The sequence below is a fragment of the Ostrea edulis genome, chromosome 4 (genome assembly GCF_947568905.1).
Source record: "Ostrea edulis chromosome 4, xbOstEdul1.1, whole genome shotgun sequence".
Lineage (NCBI taxonomy): Eukaryota > Metazoa > Mollusca > Bivalvia > Ostreida > Ostreidae > Ostrea > Ostrea edulis.
Window position 1 is genome coordinate 63,481,485 of NC_079167.1, and position 22,600 is coordinate 63,504,084.

General features: G+C 34.4%; 2 protein-coding genes across 3 annotated transcripts in view; one reads left to right on the forward strand and one right to left on the reverse strand.

Annotated features, from left to right (window-relative positions):
• The first annotated feature begins 2,476 nt into the window (after window positions 1–2,476).
• LOC125667916 (prominin-1-like) overlaps window positions 2,477–22,600 on the forward strand; it is a 59,974-nt gene continuing 39,850 nt past the window's right edge. For both annotated transcript variants that reach the window (XM_056163398.1, XM_056163397.1), the window contains exons 1-3: window positions 2,477–2,851; window positions 20,923–20,990; window positions 21,100–21,308. In XM_056163398.1, the coding sequence (XP_056019373.1) occupies window positions 2,617–2,851; window positions 20,923–20,990; window positions 21,100–21,308 (512 nt within the window). In that variant the 5' untranslated portion in view covers window positions 2,477–2,616. The remainder of the gene's footprint in view (window positions 2,852–20,922; window positions 20,991–21,099; window positions 21,309–22,600) is intronic.
• Window positions 21,468–22,600, reverse strand: part of LOC125651404 (uncharacterized) — a 90,986-nt gene continuing 89,853 nt past the window's right edge. Inside the window, exon 4 of the transcript XR_008802544.1 lies at window positions 21,468–21,795. The gene's annotated coding sequence lies outside the window, so the exon portion shown is untranslated. The remainder of the gene's footprint in view (window positions 21,796–22,600) is intronic.

Here is a 22,600-nt window from a genome sequence, read left to right on the forward strand (position 1 = left end):
TATATATTATTATGTACTTTGCTAGTTTGTCAGGTAGCAGACTATTATTTATTTTAAAGGTGTAAGTGGATAGTATCCAAATCCCTGGTGTATACGGTAATGTGCTCACAGTGATCGACCGCTAGGCTGGACACAAGTTACAGCACCCCCACCACCCATTCCGTAAAAATGTATAGTTTCTTTGAAGAAAGTAGCCCCCCCCCCTCTACTTGTCAAAATGTTTTGGGTAGATATGCCTTTTCTTGAAAATGCGATACTAAATATCTGTATCATGATAAGACACTAATTGCAGATCTGCAGCTTAAAACCCCCCACAACTTCAACCTTTACTTATGGAGATATATCTAAGAATTCCTAGAGAGATATCTCTCAAAATATAAGAGAAATATCTTTAATCGTTGAATAAAAGATATCTTAAAGAGAAAAAGACATTTCTTACCAATATTTTTTATTAGTTTGCATACCTAAGGAATTCTCCCTAAACCGGAAGCCCGCCAAAGCAAATCTTACTATGGTGGCTGCGATCCCGGGCGAAGATTTTTGCGTTTACCGCATGTGAAGCGTATACAGGAGTGCGTTCGAGGTCGCCGTTCCCGTTGTTCTCGTGCTCCGTTCTTAGAGTCACGATCGACGAGAACATGTGCGCACGAACGTGTTCTTTGTTCTTCGACCACACTACCTACAGAGGTGGTGTGAGTTCTTGTTCCTCGAACCCGTTATCGGGTTGCGTACTTCGCGTTCGGGATCGACAGGATATTTGTACTCGTGCGAAGAACGGCGATCTCGAACGCACTCCAGGTAACAAAAAATTGATAAGATATTATGTGAGCTAGACTGGATTTAACCTGGCCTCTCGGCAACTTGATAATGTTACCCAAACCACCTCTTCAACCTTTACCGCCATTTGTACACTAGAAGTATTTTGATTGGTTAAAAAATAGGGTTACATCATATCAATGGCAATGCAACAAGGAGAAGTCATTATGATCACCGGGGAAAAAATCCAAAGAAAGAGATATCTCTAACTTTATGAGATATCTCTTTTTACATTGATAGAGATATGTCTCTTTACGCTAGAGAGAAAGAGATATCTCCCAAGCGTAAAGAGATAGGCCCAATCGGAACTCCTCGAATGTCTCGCGCACTCAACATAGATCTCGGATGTAATACGATGGCATCCATGAGCGAATTTGATGCATTGTCAATTGTGACGTCACAGCAATACATGAAATTCGCCAATCTCTCACCAGAGGGCGTATTACGCTGCGCTACAACATTATTGGAGCGTAGCGGGAACGATAACTTTCCAGGTAGAGATTGCAAATTCGCTCATGGATGCCATCGTATATTACATCCGAGATCTATGTTGAGTGCACGAAACATTTGAGGAGTTCCGATTGGAGATAGGCCTATATCTCTTTTGTTTAAATAGATATCCCTTTTGGTTAAAGAGAGCTCGCTCCAATGATTACACATGTGAGTCACGTGATTTGCTCTTCATCAGCTGAAAAAAGATGAGTATCACCCATAATGCTTCCGAGAAAATGTCGCCGTCACTGCGGTATACTTCATTGACAAACCCGTAATTAAAATAATTAGATTGTTTAGAAAGTACCATAAACGTTATTAAATTCCAGACAAGCTTTTTCATAGCTTCAAACATTTTGTTTTTGCTTGGTTTGAGAGAAGAAGAAAAAAAACATTGCAGCTAATATGACGTCACAATTTGTAACTGTTTACATCAAGCGCGTTATATTTCCCGCGTTAAATGAAGAGGCGGATAAAAGTCGTGTTGCAAGATGTTTTAAATAGGCTTCGCTCGTCTCAACGGTCACACCGTACAACATATTATTTTCATACAAATCTCTTGGTAGAAAGTTACAAACACTTTCTCTTAGTGAAAATATGAAATAAAATGTTTAGAAAATTTGATTTTTCCTATTTTTACAAAGGGCAGACAACTCTTCCAAAAAGTCTTAAGTGCAAAAAGGTCAGCTTCTAATCATTTACCATTTATGTCAATTTCATCTGCTTCACTTTCATCATTATTTAACAGTAAACATTTATGTTGATCTAAATCCTTCAAAATTGTTCATTATCCTTTCATTATGTATACATGGAATATCTTAAGAATTTATAAGCCCACTAGATCTAGGCCTAATTATGATTACAAAAATTATTTAACAAAACTGGCTGAAACAAACACTCCGCTGAATCCGCCAACGAGTGTATATAGGCCTAAGTGCTTGAAGAAAAATAATAATGGTATGTTTCGAGTTAATTTTCTCTCGAGAAAGAAAATATTTTCCTTTGATATCATTCGGCGAAATATAAGACTTTGGGTTTTAAAGGGCGCGGCCACTAGTCGTCACATTAGCCTGGTACCCGAGGCCTTCCGATGCTCGTTCTTTGAACATCGGAAGGCCTCGGGTACCAGGCTAGTCGTCACATGAACGATGTGTCTATTATTGACTAAACCGGAAGATGATATGAAAAGGGTCGGAGTTCACATTTCTAGGCTTTACCTGAACAACAGAGGATAGAGTTGTGCGTGTACAGTTATTGACAATGAATCAACATTGATTATACGCACAAACTAACTATTCATTTTCAAGTATGACGATGAAGAAAGTAGTTCTTACTGCAATTGTATCATGGACATTTATATTGTTGGTAAATGGACAGAATTCTTCGAATTCGCAGCCGATGTCAAACGGGAATTCTGTACACAATGTTGGAGAAGAATCTCCCCTGGAAAAGGGAGCAAAACCTTTATATGATTTGATGCATGGATTTTTAGACAGTGTTCAAAAACATGATTTTGTAACCGCCAATAGTGATTCAAAAATTTGTAAGTATTAAAAATAGATTTAAAACCGGAATGAGTAAAACAAAGGGTGGATTTTGAATGTAGTATATCCACGTTAATAGAAACTTTTAATCTCTGATTTAATCTGTTATATCAAGGTATAAAACAAATTAAGAACAAGTCCACATGAAATATCTGAGAACATCATAGCATTAGCAAATTATGTCAGTGATCAATGACCAACTAACTTGTACACCAGTTTCCATCTAGGAAACTGAAGAAGAAAGGTAAAAAATCTCACTAGATTATCCAGAAGAAAGATGTTATCAAGAGTTATACTTTGTAGATATTGAGGAAAAAATTCTGTGAAAATGTTTGTAGATAACATAAGTCAATGATAAGTTGTCGTCATATAGTCAACAAAGACGCAGATAAGTACTTGTTATCTGACATCTATGATGGGTAGATTGTACACCTCAATGTATAAAGGCATCTGTAAGCAGGATGGAGAGTGTATAATTATAAGACACTATATCATTTTGTTGTCTAATATAGGTGGGGTTGTGTTTTGGTTGCTATGTTTGTACCCAATGAACCTTCATAATGAAAGAATTATTAATTCATAGCTTTAACATTATTAAATGATGATTCAAAATCGATATTGGGGGGAAAATAACCGCCACTGAATATTCATCTTGAAAGGATACACATGCAGAAAATGTGCAATCTAACCAACATTAGCAGTGGGACGTAAGATAAGATGATCTGATGTCCTTGTGTTTATTTAAATCAATATGTGTGTCATCCCTTTCTGATATGAATTACCTGTGATATATACTGCATGTAGATTTCTTTTATACTAAATAGGAAGAGACATTTATTTGTCTACACATGCCACACCTGAACACCTTTCCACTGAGACAGGCCAAATTTTATGACCAGGCTATTATGTCCCAATTTGAAGTCTGACAATATTGTTCTGTGCCCTTTGTGTTTACAATACATTTGCTTAAGTGACAAACCTTTTAGGTCTATATATAGTATCAGATCATGACATTAGTATCACATACGTACATGTAAAAGTAATTTGATGTTAACATTGATTTCTATAAATTTTGATATATAGTGACCGATGACATCACATGCAGATATTTGACAGCTTAGAGAGTCTTCATCACATCATTGGTAAATGACTTAAACATTCTGAACATGTGCCTCAGGGGACAAGTTGATTTTCTGGGACTATTACTGTATTACACATGACTTTAAAACTTTGCTTAACCAACACTTGAGATCTTAATACGTGATGATTTAAATCGCACACGTTTTTCTTAAATTAGATGTCTCTGACAGAAATTTGTGTTTGATCTCTTAACCTAAATATTGATGTAATACTAGATTCATTTCACAAATGCATACATCATTTATTTGCAGAGTATATTTATTGTTTATGTAATACATAATGAAAAATAAGTCTATGTAATGCATGGACAAAATCTTAGAAATACTTGTATACAAAGTTGAAACTTGGATGTAAGTTGATGGAGGATCCTAATGGTAACAACCCCCCCCCCCCCTCCCCTATACAGTGTATATACATGTGTATTATAAAAGGTGATTAATCACTGTACACATGGCTGCAGTGCTTGAAAAAGTTGATGTCCAATATGTGCTCCCTTTCATGACTGGAGTCTGCATGAGACTGTTATTTGGATATGATTTTCCATGTAATTTCAATACAGCTGAAAATAAAATAGAAACAAAAGAATTACTACAAAAGCAAACAAAATCTTGCAGTCGATTTTCTTATCGATGGTGAACAGCATCCAATCACTTCAAACACACTTGGACAGACATGATGACTGGCAAAGTTAATGACTCCCATGTTTAGTGTTTTACGCCAATCTTACAAGAAGTTAAAGTGAATTCTAATTTGTAAGCACTTAAATGACACTAGTAACCCTTTAATACGTCATTTTACCTTGTGCAGTGAACATTCTTGTTCACAAGTATTTCAGAAGCCAGAGAAAGATTATCCTAGACATAGGACATGTGTTTTTTCTACTGTTGATACACATTTTATGAGAAATTTCTTTCCAAGAAAAGAAAACACATCCAGGTACAAGGTTTCTGTATTGAAGGAAAGACAAGGTTTTGTGTTTTTTATTTTCTTTTAATTACATGCATTATAGAAATTAGGTAGGTATGATGAAAATACAGGTATTTTATAAAGGCACAGGACTTTACACCCTAATTACTTCCTGAAAATACCTATGTAGGGTCATGTTTCTCACTGAATAAGATTCTTGACGAGCAAGCGCAATTAAGACTTAGAAGTTTACAAATCTATTTAACATGGCCTGGTGTTAAGAATCATGAGCTTCACATTTGGTATAAATTTTGGTCTCAGCTGTGAATTTTGTCTTCTGTAAATTTTGACCCAAATTTGATCTTTAATGTCATCTAAAAACTAACTTATCAATCTTCTTTATATTGTTTTAGAATTATAAATTGAATTCTTACAAATGCTTTTCACACAACCAATCCGATTTAAGAGTATTGACCAGGCCAGTTTGGACATACTGTCTTTTTAATACATAGGTTTCTGCTTGCGCCTATGATACCCTCCTCCCTTCCGAATTAAGCCAATGATGGATGAACCTAATGGAAGCCATATAAGACTTTATTGATTTAACTTGTACTGTAACGACATGTATTTTTAGTTTAGAGAGATGAGAGATATGATAATTTCAATGGATGTCTTACATATTTTAGAATTCATCTCTTTAGAAAATACACAGAGGAATACATATAGAACTTTGTTTAAGCAAGTTCTATCAGACCATGATTGGTGGTTAGATGTTGGAACAGTTCAAACCTGAAAATTTTAAATGTACACAAAGTAACAAATGACTTTGGATTAGATCTTCAATCTTAGTGTAGGTGCATTTGTTGCACTGGCTTAAGATTAAAAACCTTGTTGTATAGGTTTAAGTCCATATCATTAGATAATGCAGTTTTCAAACTAGTGTGACTTTACACTGTGATACTGTGTAGAAAATGTTGTCATGTGTTACATGAAAAATTGACATCCAATTTAAGGGGTCATTGTATCAACATAGTTTAAATGATCTAACTGTGTCTTGGGACAGGTCCAGATGACAGAACATTTTATCGGGACAGGTCCAGGTCCACATGACAGAACATTTTATCGAATATCAACACTGTAGAGCCTTGAAGCTGTCATAAATTTCTAACGATTTTCTCATAAACCTAATTTTACATCCATTTGTATCCTGGTCTTGCATGTACCCATTTCTTGTGTAGTTATTTACACGTATAACCATTTTTCTACTCTACCTTATTATCTATGAACTGTGCTATCTATATTATTTCCCAATAACCTGAGAAAACATGACAATTGTATTGTTTTTACCTGAGGTCGCTGGAACACACATTAGGGATGGGTGACAGAAATTTGTATTCAAAGTCATTTAATATGAATGGGTTATTTTGAAATGCTTTATTGAATGAAAACATTAATTTTGTGAAAAATACTAATAAATGATTTCGCCACCAGTGATTTGGCACTTGTGTGGTGAAAAAGTTATTCAAGACTATACATAAGAAATTTATGTAACCCTGAGATTTAAATTATTTTGTTTTTAAGAATATCAGTGTAATATTTGACACTTTTCAGATCTTGACAAGAAAAATGGCAAATGAACTCGCTAAATTACTACAATCTCATGTGCCATATGAGTTGATTTTTTTTATATTGTTGTTTATTGTGTATTGTTTATGTGAAATTTTGTCAGTCATCTGACATTTGTTGTTTGTGATGGAAATCAATCAGTTAATACGGAAGTTCCGAGTTCCCCAAGAGTTATTTCTCTTTGTCGAACTCTTCCGTAAATTATGACGTAAAATACGATGACAGTGGGTACATTTGCTAATTACTATCGTTGTATTATTTCTTAAAAGATGATATCCAGAGTTTCTGAGACCATCCTATCTCAGGGAAAAGACAACTTTAGTGAGTTTATGAGTATTGGAAAACAAAATGGCTCAAACAAATATTGTTAATTGCCATCTTTCTTTGATAAAATCGTCACTCATGTAGAAGAGGAAATGAATAATGATTCAATAGCCAATTTGATGATCTTATTCAAACAAATTATGCTTGATATGGCCAGAATATGCATACCAGTGATTGATATAAACAAAAGTTATGCTTTTATTACATTAATCGTACGTAATCGTTATGTACAATGCCAGTCTACAATATAATGTATGCATTGTGTACCCACCATACATCATAAAATGCGAAAGAGTTCGACAAAGGGAAATAACTTTTGGGTAACTCGTTACTTGCGTATTGAAACAATGGATGCTGGACTCAAAATAATGATATAGGTGCACAGAGTTTCCCTTTATTCTGTGGAAACTGACAGCTCCCTGGTGGACTTGAAAGTGAATCTAATTTGGAATTCAGTGTTGATTAATGCTACACCAGAGAAATTTGATATGGATATGTAAAGTGGAGGATATGTACAATATTTTGAGATTGAAAACTTTCAAATTTATAGTCAAAAAATGCAGTGTTAGTTGAAAGCAATCTAAAGAAAGTTAAGTACTCCTGCAGGACTCGAACCCATGATCTACAGTTCAGTAGTCGACATGCTAACCTACTGACCTACTCTTCTAGGCAATAATTTTTTTTTAATGAATAGGCAAATATTGCTGATATTTATATTTTCATCCATGTTTTAAAAGGAAGTCAGCCATTATGACAATGTAGAGTACCTCCTTAAATTTAAATTATCACTCCTATTTTTATATTTAACTACATTTATGTTGTTCAGTTAAATAAGAAATGATTAGGAGATTATTATGAAAATGTTTATTATTATTTGAATTGTTTATATACTTTCCTATCTTAATTGTGATTAAGATATAGCTCTTGATTGTTCAAAGATTTGATCTTTCAGAAACAGGAAATTAATTTTTGGACATAGAACTTTTTGCTTCAGTAATTTAAAATCTAGGTCTAGTGATATAATGAGAAGTTTATAGGATCAAATTTAGCATTTTGTAGAATATCTATTGCATTAAAAGGTTGAATTGACTGGGATCACAATGGTTATTTTGGTCATTTGATTGACTGAGAAAGTGTCGACAGGCATACATCCAATGATTGTCACACCCTCACCTGGACAGGTGATTATAAGGCCAATGTAACAAAATTCCTATTTAGTTGCATCTCTATCTAAATGAAATACTAAGTTAAATATGCATAGCTAGCTTTTCTTATATATGCACCAATAATAATCAGCACCATAACTAAATCCAGCGAACAATTTAAAAAGTAGCATCTTTTCAACCGGAGGTTAATTTTCAATCACGAGATTGGTTTAGTGTATAATTACAACTGATGCAATGCTTGCCTATTATCTTATAATAGATTTAAAAGAAAAACAAGTGCAAGACTAGAAAATGGTGATATGTATAGTCATGTGTACTCTGAGGCTCCAAACAATTAGATGATATTTTTGACAAGGAGTCAACATGGATATCTATATATGATACACAGTTTCATGAATAAAGTTATTATTTTAAAGCATGACAATGAAGGAATTGGTTGTTGCCCCGATTGTTATATGGACAATTGTATGCTTTCTGTAAATGGAGAGGAATCTTCGAATTTGCAGAACTTGAATAAATGTACGCTCGTACGCTCGGAGTTATTAATTTATAATAAGATGTCCCGGGAAAAAGCAGAGCATGCAAAATGCTTATTTGAGGGCACATATTAGGAAGTGAAAATGTTTTTTATATTTCATTGTCAAGAAATGAATGATTTAGAATGCTGGAATCTGATATTAATCTATGGTAAATTGGGGCAATTTCATTTACTTTGATACAAATTTTTGATATTAGTACCATTATTATACTTTTCAAAGGAAGTAATAGTCCACAATACATTTTAAGTGCAATAATTTCATAATGCAACATTAAAATATTATTGGGAATAGCTTGTATAAGGTGCGTTGAATGTCAATTCTATATTTTTCGTTATTGTTTTGATAAAAGAACTTTTTAACAGACCAGTAGATTATAATTAGCAAGTGTTCTTTGTTTGATGTGTGTGTGTGATGGATAGAAATTATAACTCTTTTAAAAAAATCTGTACCACATATCAATACTATTAAATGTCTGCCTTATTCCCTCCTGTTCATTGCTAATTTTGTGTTAGGTTGGTGCACTGCTTCTAACTACGGATTACTCCATTTACTTGATCAAGATATAGGGTTCATGGCAGGTGTTACTGGTTGACAGGGGATGCTTACTCCTCCTAGGCACCTGATCCCACCTCTTGTGTGTCCAGGGGTCTGTATTTGCCCAACTCTCTATTTTCTATTCATATAGGAGTTATGAGATTGATCACTGTTCGTTATCATCACCTTTTCATTGTAAACCTGCATTACAGTCAAGATATGAACTGTTGTTAGTAAATAGTCCATTTGAAATTTTCATAACCTTTTGGTTTTAAGGGAAAAAAATTAAGCAATTATGTCATTTATGTTCAACATAATAAATTCAGATTTTGGTGAGATGGTATCATAAAAAAAATGGCCAGTGAATTCACAAAGTTATCTAGACTGAAGAAATGATAGGGCGTCTTGAGATATTTTTCAGTATACAGTTGCTGTTAGTTATGCATTGTTAATCTGAAATTATGTAACATGAGACATAGAGGAATGTAATTGTTTGTGACCGAGTTCAGTCTTCCTAAGGGAAGTTTCCGGAAACAATAGATGCTTGACTGATCAACTTGATGACATAGGTTTGACGTTACTCAGCACACAGTTCTCCTTTTCTTCAGTGGAAAGTCTGAGCTGCCTTAATTGTGGACTGGGAAGTTAATTTAATTTGGAATTCAATATAATAACACATTTATGATGAATGTACATGATGATTTTATCAAAACTATTTATAGTTTAAATCATTTCTCTTATTCCTATATATATATATATATATATATATATATATATATATATATATATAGTTATATACAAAACTCTAAATCTATTAATTAGCTAATTAGATATGATTGAGAGAAAAAGTTTGTTAGTTCCTTTTGGTTTCTTGATTGTTGAAAAAAAATTATCTTTAGGAAACAGGAAGTTAATTTTGCACAAAGGACTTTTTGCTTCAGTAATTATAAAATCTAGGTCAAGCGCAATATCAAATTTAGCATTCCTCAAATTTTATAGAATATTTTATCTTGTGCATGCACTCGTGTAGACATTATACCACCTAGTATTGCATGTAACTAACAAAAAGATACTTTATAAAAAAAAAAACCCACCCCAAACTTTTATGCGTGTTAATTCTAACAGGCATACACACACAACAGTCAATAATAGGTCATTTAATAGTGACACATGCACATTGTTTCCCATGTTTGTAACTTAAACTACAAAGTTGAGAATGGCTGAATAACAAGAAAGGGTTCATAGGGGCCTGCTCCTGTTAAAAAAAATTTCTTTTTTGAATGGACAAGCCCCAGTGTGAAGGGTTTGAAAATATCTTTGATAATGTATGTGTACTCATTTTAGTATGTATATCTGAAATTTGGCACAATCGTTTATGATGCATTAATTGGCTTAATCATGATTTAGCGTTTGGTCTCTGATAATGTCCCTTAAAAGGTTAAATGACAATCCTCATCACATTTCCCGTCTTAAAGTATCAAACTGTGTTCTATTTTTAACCACCTGAAAATTTGTTTTAATACGGATTGAACATCAGGGGGGAAAAACGTGCATCCCTCAATAAATTGACAGCTTTAGAAATAATTTTATGATTAGGTTGATGCTTGATATCTTCCCCAAGGGCGATGTACAAAGTATAACTTATTTTACATGATGTCATTGTTGATTTTATTGAAGGTGTACATGTATGACACACTAACTACCCGTCAATCAATTACAATGAGCAGATGAATTTTCCATATCATCAGCTTGTTTTTCTGACTATATATATATTTTTAGCTTCATTGGATGAATGACCTTGAGTCTCTGATCTGATGATACAAGAAATACAGAACCACAGTTAGGAGTTCTTGAAGAAAATTACAGTATTATTTTATTGATGCATTATTTGATAAATGAAGTCCATTTGCTAGCTTGTTATAAATTTCCTTATCGATAGAACACAGTGCATGCCTATCATTTATAAACACAAGGACTGAGATGAAATCGACAGCAACTTAAATTGCCACTGTTGAAGTTGAAGTGAATTCTAAGTAAGCACTTAAAATGACTTCACTAACCCGGCCTTACAATTTTTATCTTTCCATTAAAAAAGATTGATGCTGAAGGCAAATGACAGAATGTTTTTCTTCAGTTGTAGGAGAAAATTTCTCTTTCAAGCAAAGAAAACATGTGCAAGTACAGCTATAGGGTTTCTACAATTTGGACACAACACGGAGGGCTGGCATATCCTAGGTGTTAATGATAGGAATTAGATAGGGATGAGGGAAATCAGATACTGGTTTTTATAGAGATTTTGTGAAGGTCCTGGGGATATTTATTTATCTAGAACGAATGTGTAGCCATTTGAAACAGATTAAATGATAACTTGTAGAGATGTCCCTTGCAATGTTGTAGATGAATATCATGCTAAAACATTGAACCGTCATTTGTTGTAATTTGGCATATTGGAATTCATCAATTTCAAGGACGGGATGCACAAAAATTTATATGTTACAGATATTTTTGAAATACTGTAGTTTGCACAACTTATGCCATTTTATTATTACAAAAACACTCGTCTAATGGTGAATTTTCTCCTTTATTGGCCATCGACCTTATTCCTGCATTGTGAGAAATTTGAGACTTCATAAAATAATCTATTGAAATTCAATTCTGTATTTGATAATGTTATAACCATTTAGATTTTCATAAAATTGATTATTAATGCTGTATTAAACACACCACATTGTATTAGGTGAAAATTTGAATTCAGAATCAACCAAATTCAACAACACTAACAGCTGCTGATCGAGTGGATAAAGACTAGCTGCAATACTCGGCCCTTTCCGATTTTTTTATTCCGACTTTTTTCAATTAATACTTTTCTAGGCTCAGTGAATATTTTACTTCTAGGCTCAGTAAATTATAACTTCTCTGGGCTCAGTGAATATTGTACTTCTCTGGGCTCGGTGAATATTGTACTTCTAGGCTCAGTAAATTATAACTTCTCTGGGCTCAGTGAATATTGTACTTCTCTGGGCTCGGTGAATATTGTACTTCTAGGCTCAGTGAATTATAACTTCTCTGAGCTTGGTGAATATTGCACTTCTCTGGGCTCGGTGAATATTGTACTTCTAGACTCGGTGAATATTTTACTTCTAAACTCAGTGAATTATAAGTTTTACTTCTAAACTCATTGAATTATAAGTTTAACTTCTCTGGGCTCATTGAATATTGTACTTCTAGGCTCAGTGAATGTTGTACTTTTAGACTCTGTGAAAATTGTACTGTTCTTTAAGTCTTGAATGGTGAATATTGTACTTTTCTGAGGTAGAGGTATTTGGAGCGATCCAGACAGATCTCGAAAAGGCCAATGCTTATATATGATGCCTAGTAAAACTTGCAGAAAATGAGAGGAAATTGTTTTAGTTTTATGCTGAAACACAGGCACTGGTGGATTGCAAGTCTTGCATGTTAAAATGTTTGCTGTATTTATTAAAATACTTCAGAATTTTTTAATTAATGAAATGGATGAATTAATTATATATACATATATATTCCAGTAACAGTGTGTCACTTTGCTTGATCGAGCAACACTTAATTCTCATAGATTTCAATAAAACAGGTTTTACTTTTGTTCTCGTTGACCAATCACATTTGGAAAAAATGGCATAACATGGTGGTAATCCAAACTCATACAACCAATCATTGAGTAAAATTTGCATCGTGCTCGATCAAGCAAAGTGACACGGTGTTATTAGAATGATACTACCTTCAGAGGACTATATGTATTTACTAGGGCGAGTCAATAAGTAACCAGCCTAACTTATTTCCGGTTGAGATCCACCTCTTCTTTTTCGATGTAATTGCTCTTTAGTGTGAATTACACTTAGACCAACGGTGTTCATCAGCCATCAGCCCAGAGCTGAAAAAGTCCGGGTCCTTTCCATTGACCCACTCCTCAACTGACTTCTTTGTCAGACCGGAAATGATGTCCACGGATATCGTTTTTCAAGTTGTTAGGAGCTAGGTCAGACGAATAGGCAGGATGTGGTATTAATTCATACCCATTTCGCTCTACAGCATCCATTGCAACTTTGCAAGTGTGGACTCTCGTGTTGTCCTGTTGCAGCAAAACACCTTTAGAGAGTTTACCGCGGCATTTTTCATGGATGGCGGTTCTCAGCTGGTCTAGCAAGTTTGCATAGTACGTTCCAGTTATACTACTTCTCTTGGGTAAAAAGTCCAACATAATAATGCTTTTTGTGTCCTAAAATGCTGTGGCCATCACCTTGCCAGCAGATGATTGTGTCTTGAATTTTTTTGGCCTTGGGGACCCAGGCCCTACCCACTGACGATTGTGAGCTTTATTCTCTGACTCATAATGATGAACCCAAGTCTCATTTACAGTCACCAGACACAAAAGAAAATCATCTTTTGACCTAAAGGCTAAAACGCTTCAACAAGGTGCTGCATACTGATGCTCTCGTTGCCATTTGCTCATCGCTAAGGGATTTGGGGACCTAACAGGCTGTTAGCTTGCACATACCTAAATGATCATGTAAGATTGTTGAAATGCTAGCATGTGAAATGCCTAATGCCTGCACTATTTCTTCCACCTGAATTCGCCTATCGGAGTATACCAGATCCCAAACTTTCTCACTCATTTCTTCATTGGTGGGCGTCCAGACCTGGCTTCATCTTCTAAAGATGTTCTACTGCGTTTGAATACCCCTACCCAGAATTTAACCTGAGCATAAGATGGTGCAGTTAAGGACCCATAAACATTGGCTAACTCGCCGTGTATTTCCTTGCTTGTTTTACCTTTAGATACAAGTACCGAATTATAGCACAGTAGTCATTAACTCAGATGAAAAGCATGCCTTTGCATCACTAGCCATGTTTGACATTCAATATCTTATCAAAGAATGACTCGATACATGTGCAATTTTGTACCCAGGTGTAAAACGTATTGAAACAAGGCATGAAAATTGTGACCGTCTCAGTCAATCAGAAATGAGATAGGCTGGTTACTTATTGACTCGCCCTCGTATCTAATCTATGGAGCTTGAAGAAACTTGCCCTCCTCAGATAGCTTAATCAGAATGTACCTTATAATCATCACTCCTTTTCCCAGAAATCTTCTGCTTCTCATAAAATAAAATGTTTGTCCACGTCATAACTTTTTTGTCTTTTGACATAGGCCTTAAATATTTGGTATGTGGGTATACCATGATAAGACGGTGTTCTGCGTACCATTTTTGATGACCATTGACTGAGACCTTTTATGTAAAGGTCAAATTATAGATCCTAGTTTTAGGATATGTGTCCCTCCCTGTAGGTTAACCAACTATTTCTGACATCACAGAAATTAATTGCATATTCATGCATTGTGTTTTATTTATCGACTACTTGTACGTTATAATGACAACATAATCACAGAATCACTTCCTCATCAATTGTCACATCAGAATAATGTTTACACTATACAGGTGTAAAATTCATTAGTTATCACATACCCTATATCAGTGTGAGTTTGCTTTATATCAGCTGACCATTACAGTATACAGTATGATGAGTCTGATGGATTTTGAGCTGATATACACTAAATGCACTTTAAGTGATATGACATGATGTACAACATAGAATTTCTGTGTTTAAATGTTTTTATGCCCCCCAGATTGGGGGGGGGGGGGGGGGGGGGGGCATATTGTTTTTGTCCTGTCTGTCATTTTGTAATTCTGTCATTCTGTCTGAAACTTTAACCTTGCTAATAACTTTTGAACAGTAAGTGATAGAGCTTTGATATTTCACTTGAGTATTCCTTGTGACAAGACCTTTCCGTGGGTACCAAAATTTTTGACCCCGTGACCTTGACCTTGGAGTTTGACCTACTTTTTGAAAACTTTAACCTTGCTAATAACTTTTGAACAATAAGTGATAGAGCTTTGATATTTCACATGAGTATTCCTTGTGACAAGACCTTTCCGTGGGTACCAACATTTTTGACCCCGTGACCTTAACGTTTGACCTACTTTTTGAAAACTTTAACCTTGCAGATACCTTTTGAACAGTAAGTGATAGAGCTTTGATATTTCACATGAGTATTCCTTGTGACAAGACCTTTCCGTGGCTACCAACATTTTTGATCCCTTGACCTTGGAGTTTGACCTACTTTTTGAAAACTTTAACCTTGCTAATAACTTTTAAACAGTAAGAGATAGAGCTTTGATATTTCACATGAGTATTCCTTGTTACAAGATCTTTCCGTTGGTATTGAACCTTTTAACCTTGACATTTGACCTACTTTAAATTTTTTTTTTTTTACATTGGTCATAACTTCGAAATGGTAAATATTAGAGCTTTCATATTGTGCATAAGCATTTCTTTTGACAAGATCTTTCTACTGGTACCAAGATATTTACCCTTGTGACCTTGGCCATCTTCGGAATTGGCCATTATCAGGGGCATTTGTGTTTCACAACCACATCTTGTTTATAAGATGTCAATGTTTCGTGATTTCAAACAATTTTTCCTATACTCTGTCTAAGATGTATGTTGGAGTACCAATGATTAGATTGATATTCTGATATTTCGTGATGTCGGACTTATTATACATGTATATAGTTTTAATGAAAGGATAATGGTTGATTACCTCATCATTAATGTCATTAACTACTAGTTAGATTTGAATACAGGTAAATCTCATGCAACTGATTACTTCTTAAATTTTTTTTTATTCATCAGAAAAATATAAAAAATTGATTTACGTCACTGAGGAACTTTCAAACAGAACCTTGATATTTTAGATTGAGAGTGCACGCAGGAACAATAAGAAATTAATCTACAGAAAATGGAAAGTAATTACTTTTATGAATTTCATCAGTTGGGGAATTCCCACTGATTTGGTTATCAGTTGATGTGACAATGTCCTCAGGTTGGTGGGCTACTCTTGAATTGGGAATTGAGAGATAAAAACAATGTTATATTGATTAGCTGGGATTACCTACTGCTGTCTACCTGTGTCTGCCTGTATCTGTAGACTGAGCTATTGATTGTAGCCTTCATCAGGGAGATATCAAGCTTTGTTTTATGATTAGAAGGTTTCCCCACTTAATCAGCTTCCCATAGAGTTGTAAATTTCTCTCCAATCTGCCAAAGGTTTTCAGATATTTATATTGGGAACATCTAAGCTTGAAAAATTTATAATTTGATTACCTTGGAGATCATCTAAGGAACAATTATCATCTATAATTAAATTATTGCTTCCATCTGTGTTATTATTTGATTGCTTCAGTAAAGGGGATGGGGGTGTCTAGGTTGGGGTCTAGCTGTGATGCCTATAGATATTGCAATTAAGCTTTATTTTTAGCAATGAAATTTTTACATGACTAGAGGGAGACCCCCCTACTGTTTTGAGGTCAGATTAGATCTGAGGTCAAGATCACATTTATATGATTGTCTAAAATACTGTTTGACCTTTTGCTAGGTCATTGGTCTTATGTTAAGAAATCATTTGTACATGACATCTTAGATATTGTTTTAGATTTTACATGAAGTTTCTGTACCACAAAAGGAAACTATTACAGTTACTTAAGTAAACTGTTTCACAGTTGAGATCTAAAGGTCAAGGTCACCACCAACTAAAGTAACAAATACTGCCTCTGAATTATGTTATATTATAGATATTGCATGTAGTTGAGGGTAACATTGAAAATTTTCACCCTGAGAAAACCATTGTCAACCGAGGCATAGCCGAGGTTGACAATGGTTTCTCGAGGGGTACAAATTTTCAATGTTACCCTTAAATACATGCAATATTTGTTTTATTATACTGAATGTTATATAAGCAACAAAGCAGAAAGACTTATGTCTGTTGACATTTGATCAATCGCTGTTGTGTGATATTTCGTATATCGATGTGGATATTCATGCTCAGGGCTTGAAGCTAACTTTTTATTTCACCAGTCCAGATGGACTTATTGGGGTATAATTTCAACCAGTCCACAGAAAAATTTACCAGTCCAACAGTTTTTCAAAAATAATTAAACATATTTTGTTATTATACTTTCATGTAAAATACTCGAACCTGATTGGTCGAGAAGCATTTGAAAAAACATATTGTCACCCTCTGAGAACAGAAAACACGCGACCCAGGGTGATAGTATCTAGCAACGGGTAACAGTACTTGACAACGGATAATATTATAAAAAATTATCACATGCGTCAAATTTATGCGCGTACGGTTCGCCGTAGATTGCTAGACGACGTCGTTTGAGCGTTTGTAATAAACGCGAGTACCCGCATCGAAATACGAAATATCGCACGACAGTGATTAATCAAATGTCAACAGACGTAAGTTTTTCTGCTTTCCAGTTTACATAACATTCAGTATAATAAAACAAATATTGCATGTATTTGAGGGTAACATTGAAATTTTCACCCCTCGAGAAACCATTGTCAACCTCGGCTACGTCTCGGTTGACAATGGTTTTCTTGGGGTGAAAATTTTCAATGTTACCCTCAAATACATGCAATATTTATATATTAATGTTATTAAAATGAATTTTAACTCAATATGCCTCAGACAAGTGGGATATATATTTATGAGTCAGATGCGTCTGATATCTACAGATAGAAGCATACCAAATGTGTGTATGAAATTCCATAAGTATATTTTCCAAAATGATGCTTTAGAAAATTAACCAGTCCATTGGAATGACTAAAACAAATGTCAGTCAGTCCCCCAGACTTTTAACCAGTCACAGACTGACGGGCATATGTTAATTTTCATAATATCACCCGTTGTCAAGTACTGTTACCCGTTGCTAGATACTATCAGCCTGGAGAGTGTGTTCTCTGTTCTAGGAGGGTAACAATATGTTTTTTTCAAATACTTATCGACCAATCAGATTCGAGTATTTGACATAAAAGTATAATATATATATGATGTTATATATAGGGCTGAAGTGAGAGTCTTTGTAAAATGTTTCCCGGCCTGTTTAAAAGGTGCAAATCAAATAGATTCATCTTAAAGTAGGAACACAAATCCATTGAATTCCTTGTTTAACTGATGTAGAATTTTATTGTGTCATTTTATTATCAACATCTGCTTGTATGATAAGATGCTTTATATTGTATTTATGTAAATCATGCATTGAAGTTTTGATGCTACATAAGGGATTCAGCTTTAAAATGAAGGTAATAAGAAAAGTCTCAGTGAGAATATCTTTTGCAAATGCTGGACATTTTGCCAATTCAGTGAGGTTTTTTTGGAGTCTTTATATTACACTGCTGCTCTTTGGCAAAGGAAATCAGAATTAGACAGCTATATAGGGAATAACTATTTTCTCATTAGTTATTTGCAACTGTTAATGCTGATTAAACGGTCAGAAACTGAATTTTATTGGCAATCGGTGTTCGAAGAGCCAGTAGAATGACTTACTTTCTAAGGTTTGCAATAGTTAAATCAGCATTAATCATTGCAAGAAAAAGGTGGAGATAACGAACAGTAATCAATCTCATAACTCGTATATGGTATACAAAATTAAGAGTTGGGCAAACACGTACTGTACCCCTGGACAGTACATCTATAATTTTAGGGGATCAGCATATTGAGATACCATTTTGAATTGTGTGATTAGCTGATAGTTTGATCCCCTATTATGGTTTATATATTTTTCAGCATTTTCATCATTTTCAATAAATGACATTTTTCATCTAAAAATTCCAATACAATAACACTGTAAAAAAAAAACTTGGAAAGTTTTCATTCAGGACATTTTTGATAGGCGTACGTGTTATACAACCTCTGAAAAAAAGGAATTTATATGTGATTAAAATTCATATAATTGTTGCCCTAATGAACTAATATTGCTCAGAATAGTATCCTAGCAATGAAGTAATGTTCTGTTAATCGACTTTATTAGTTGCAGTTGATCGTAAAGGGGAGGGGTTATTTTGTTCATGTGGAAACTAGATTTTTATATCTTGGTTTTTTTACCTGCTTGGTTTTATATGTATTTTGCAGAACGGGGACATTAAAGATAAGGGTGTAATGAAAGTGTTTTATTTGTTTAGTACATTTCTCTAAGAGCATAATGTCAAAATAAATTCTTATATCGGTCTGATCTTGACATCTGTAAGTGGTGGTTGGTATGACTAATGTCTAATTGTCGGACAGAGCATAAGGATGCATTACTTACTTATCTATACCTTTGATACAGATTGATTAAATATCTGTAGAGGTTGGTTGCTTGTATATTTTTTAACGTATGTCCTAGCTGCCAGAGAATTTTTCACTCATATGAAGACGTACATCACCATCATTGCCAGTGAAGGGCTGCAAAATTTAGGTCTATGCTCAGTGCTTACGGCCTTTGAGCATGGAGGGATCTTTATCATGCCACATCTGCTGTGGCATATGGGGCCTCGGTTTTTGTGGTCTCATCTTAAGGACCGCCCTGTTTAGTCACCTCTCACGACAAGCAAGGGACCTATTCCCCACGGAACCTCTTTAGAGGTATTTACCATTAATTCACACTTCATAAGATTGAACTTATCACTTTACATTAACTCTTCAGAGGAATTTGAGTTAATGTAAAATGATAAGACCAATATGATGAAGTGTGAATTAATGGTAAATTTAATTCCATAAGAGTAAGCTAAATCCAGTGAATTTTAAATTTTTCAATATTAATTTTTGCAACTATGATAATGCTATATGTAATTGTGCATGTTTAGTTTAAAGTTTTTGCACAATGTGAACCAAATTTGAGTTCCATGACATTAATGAGACTATTAGACGTGTGCATAGTGTGCAGTTAGAAGAGGAATGAATTCATCTGCAAACTTAATTGTAATTCTTCCTCTGTTCTTGAAATGGTTGTCGTTGTCGAAATTACTTATCATTTCTATTGTGGCTCTGTTCACCATTATCAGATCTTATGAAAAGTAGAGTGTTCCAAGGAATTGGTGTTGCCTGTGGGGACATCGATATACAATTATTTGTGAAGACTTTGGTTATCAGTGTATGTAATAAATGACCGAATCTCAGAAGGAACATATGCTGTAAAACAAAATGCATGCCTCTTCTTGCAATTTTGAAGATTCAATGAGAGACAGGGGGCAAACAAACAATGGGCAGTTAAGTGGTCCCTGTGTATTACTGCACTCTGCAGGTAGCACAAAAATACTGATCATTAAATGTGTCCACTCAATGTCATAGTGGTCTCATTTAACTCTGTATGAGAGTTGAGGTTTTTGTTCTCAAACTCTGCCCCGACTTGATCATTATACTCCTGACTGATATATGTTGTGGATTTTAACATTTGGTGTATGTAAAATTGTGTAGTATTTGAAAAAGATTGGAAAATGAGTTTGCGACCAAAGTAGACAAATTGACAGTCTGAGTTGTGAAACATTTGTAGTGTCAGGCAATTTAACATGTGTACTATGACTGCAGACAGCATTGTTCTGTCGTTGAGCTTGACTGGAGTAAGGTGTAGATAACCTATCACATCTTCCTGGTTCACATTGCGATATTTCACCAACAGGATATCACTTGACCCTCCAATCTATGGAAAATGTCCAAGCCTATACACTCAAATCCAAAACTAAGGAAGTCCTTGATATCAGAATAAATCAGATGGATCTTTTCTGCAAATCTAGATTAAAATTTTGAATATTAATGTCAATATCAACTACAGTATATCAAATTTACCTTGATTTGTTTTGTCAGGAAAATTCATTTGCGATGTGAAGTGTTTTGTATTGATGGCAGAAAAGCCAATTCCTGCTGACCGTTTCGTTCTATTGATGCTGAACATTATAGGTGTATTTCTGTCTTTTCAGCATATAAAGAAATCCAGAATTACATAGTAGATGGCAGCTTATCCAAATTGGCTGATCGATGGCAGGATGTAAGTGTTAAAAAATACTGTAACAGTATATTTTCACATACCAAATATGATTAAATGTATATACCTGACCCTTAAAATTGTTATATGAAGTCTTGTTGAATATTTGCAGATGGTGTCGGTGTTTGGAGGCTATGCTGCCTGTATTGTGGTGGGGTTGCTGTTTGTCATCTTTATGCCCATCATCGGCATGTTCTTCTGCTGTTGTTATTGTTGCTGCAAAAGATGTGGGAAAGCCAGGGAAAAATCAGATCCAAAATCAGCTGGTTGCAAACGTGCAACATATTGCCTCTTTTTGGCTATATTTACAACCATGATGCTGTAAATATCTTACCAATCAAGATCAATTTTAATCTTACCCATTGCTAAATTACATTCATTACTTAATGAATGGACAGAAAAAGCAAAGTACATTTTGTACTCATCAGTATATGAGTAATTTCAGCAAAGCCAAATACATGTACTGACAAAATTGAAATACACATGTATATTCTTTTATGCATGTAGTTCAAAACTGCTTGATTTCTTCAAGCATAAGGAAGGAAAATTCTAGAAATGACTGTTGCACTCTGTACACAGCTTTCATCTTGTTCCTGGTTATTTTTGTATTTCTATTGAGTTCACCTGTGAGCTACAGTCTCAAGTGGGCTTTTCTGATCAAAATTTGTCCATCACATTTTGTGGTAATTGTCATTGTTAATTTTTCACATTTTGAACCCCTTCTTCAGAACCACTTAAAGAATCTTCCTTATATAGCCTGGGATCTATAGTTATGTAGAGACGAGTGACACCATAAGCCAAGATGAGGCTGCAATAGATATACATGAAAATATGTAGGAGAAATCACCTTAAAAAGTCTGTCAAGATGTCTTATTGGAATACATTTGTACAAACATTCTCATTTAATGTAAATTTATATTTGTTAAAATCATGTCCCCCCAAATAAATAAGTGAAATCAAAGAAATCTCAAAAAAAAATGGCAAGAATAAAATGTGTCATTTTAAGATTCAAGTTTTAATGTTCACAATGGCCTAGTTTGATCATCAACCATAGTAGATGTCTAGTTGACTTCCGAAACTTAATTGCACATGCCTAGCTTGCTTCTAGACCTTCAGTGCACATGTCTGGTTACTATAAAGTTTAACCATTCTGTGAGCATAGGTTGCTGTTTGGTAGACCAGACATGTGCAGTAACACTTCTTCCGGTTTAGACCATAGGCAGTTCGATCGTACTATTGGTTCAAATCTAGTTACTATAGTTGATGATTGCATTAGGCCAATAAGAGCACTGAGGCCAAGTTAGATGACTCAATAGTTATTATAGTAATTATATAAAATTTTATTTAAAAAAAAATCTCCCTTTTTAATAATCAAACATGCAACAAGAGTACAATTTATCAAATAACTTTGTTAGCCACCTCATGTTTAAGTCACCTCATGTTTAAGCCACCTCATGTTTAAGCCATTTGCCACAACAATGCAGGTTTATTGTTTTATATAGGAGTATAGAGAAAATCGGTTAAAAATCTTCTTAAGAACATGGTACTTTGTAACTATGTAAATTGTCTCATGTTGTTATTTCATATGATATAAAGTAGAAATTACATTCATT